At 38.5% G+C, this 1,780-nt stretch overlaps 1 protein-coding gene across 1 annotated transcript; it reads left to right on the forward strand.

Moving 5' to 3' along the window:
* The first annotated feature begins 548 nt into the window (after nucleotides 1-548).
* LOC149208796 (inositol 4-methyltransferase-like) lies at nucleotides 549-1,510 on the forward strand. Its single transcript, XM_089398428.1, has 4 exons — nucleotides 549-690; nucleotides 841-945; nucleotides 1,055-1,119; nucleotides 1,352-1,510. Exons 1-4 carry the CDS (start codon nucleotides 549-551, stop codon nucleotides 1,508-1,510), a joined length of 471 nt encoding a protein of 156 aa, XP_089254554.1.
* The last annotated feature ends 270 nt before the right edge of the window (nucleotides 1,511-1,780 follow it).

The raw sequence follows: 1,780 nt of genomic DNA on the forward strand, positions 1-1,780 counted from the left end.
GTTGCCGTAAATCTACTCATGAAGGTTTAAAAGAGAGGCTTAAATAAAACACATAAATTTACTCACCGAAAAAACAGAGTAAAACAATGTGTTTGCCATAAATTTACTCATGAAGGCTTAAAACTTTGTCCATGATTTTCTCCTCACTACCTCTCAAACTTACACACTGGACTCCTCTATCTCTTACAAATGACTTTTACATTCATATTTATCTAAACATACAACTTTGACTCATTAATTCATGACAAGACACGTGATGAGCGATAATACAAAATGAGAGATTTTTTGAACTTGCAAAAGTTGGGGACTGCAAGTAAGAGTTCCACAGTGAATGTTTGCGCATACATATTTATCAACTCTTCATTAGTGCTTTAACTATCTTATGTGTTGCCGAATGGTCAAAGTTATACTTCTGCTCAAAACTTCAGTCCTTCCCATGCAAACTAAATCGCAACCTGCAAAATTCATCTGACACAAGTATGGCTGCTGTGAGTGGTTGGGATTAATTTCCCAACATTCTGTTGTTATCTTCTTCTACCAGTTAGATCATGGCACTTAGTCTTCCTACGATGTCTTACAATGGGGGAGTTGTAGAGTTTAAGCGATACAGATATGGCCTCACTGCCCTTTCCAAGCTGCTAACAGCGGAGAATGAATATTCGTGCGTTCCTCTCGAGTTCCTAGCCACCGGTAAGGTCCCCTGAGAAGGATTGCAATCTCTGCGTGAAACTGCGATGGAAAGCTACCCCCTTGCAGCAAAGCTTTCGACATGAACACGTGGAACTATTTCAAGAAAATGAGATTTCTAATAGGGCTCTGGCTAGTGCGTGAACGTTGCAGGAGGAACGGGATCGGCCATATCCATGATTGTGGAGGAACACCCCCACATTCGCGGTATCAATTTGGATCTCCCACATGTAATAGACACGGCCCCTGCTTTACCTGGTAATCTTGAATTCCAAATTGATGATATTTGAGTAGAGCTGCATAGAATAAGTTGTGTTTCGAACTCAATGTGATCATAATTACAATTGGGCGTTTTGAACTGGTGCAGGAGTGGAACACAAGAGGAAAAATATGTTCGAGCATATACCGCCTGCAGATGCTGTGTTTTTGAAGGTACTCATCCCGCCATCTCTGTTGTGAATGATAGGGTTTATGTATGAAAATAGTCGGGGGAATTTTCTAACTATTCTACTTTATTTAACACATTGAAAAACTCTCTAAGCACCTGCATTATGCAACTCAAACATGTGATTGTGATTATAACTTGTAAATATGATTATAATGGTTAAAATAATGGCGTCTGATTTGTCTATGTTTTTAACAAACTAAATGATTGTACTTGTAGTTAGTTTTGCATGACTGGAAGGACGATCAGTGCATGAAAAAAACAGTATACATAGCTCTACGGAGCGAGGAGTTGGTAGAAAATTGCATTGAGAATGTGAAATTGGCCATGAGGAAGCAGAGCAGCGGTATCGACGGCTACGTGATCAACGGCTTGTGAGTACAAGGCCGGAACAAACAAACAATATCTTATGCAGCAAAGAACCTTATAAAGCCCGCTATATCACACCAATATTGGAAGATACTTAGGGAAATGTCTTTTGAGCATTCACACCGATATTTGAAGATGACAATTTCATTTTTGTTTTGGATGTAGTAATTTTTTTTTTTTTTTAATCCTTCATTTATCGGTAATTATATTTTGATAGAATTCTGTAATTGGATTGCCCCATTCTGACAAACATTCATGAATTCAAAGGAAAATTTCGAC

Source organism: Pinus tabuliformis, chromosome 1_2, assembly GCF_031772625.1.
Source record: "Pinus tabuliformis cultivar Carrire ecotype Pingquan chromosome 1_2, CPIR1, whole genome shotgun sequence".
NCBI classification, from domain to species: Eukaryota; Viridiplantae; Streptophyta; class Pinopsida; order Pinales; family Pinaceae; genus Pinus; species Pinus tabuliformis.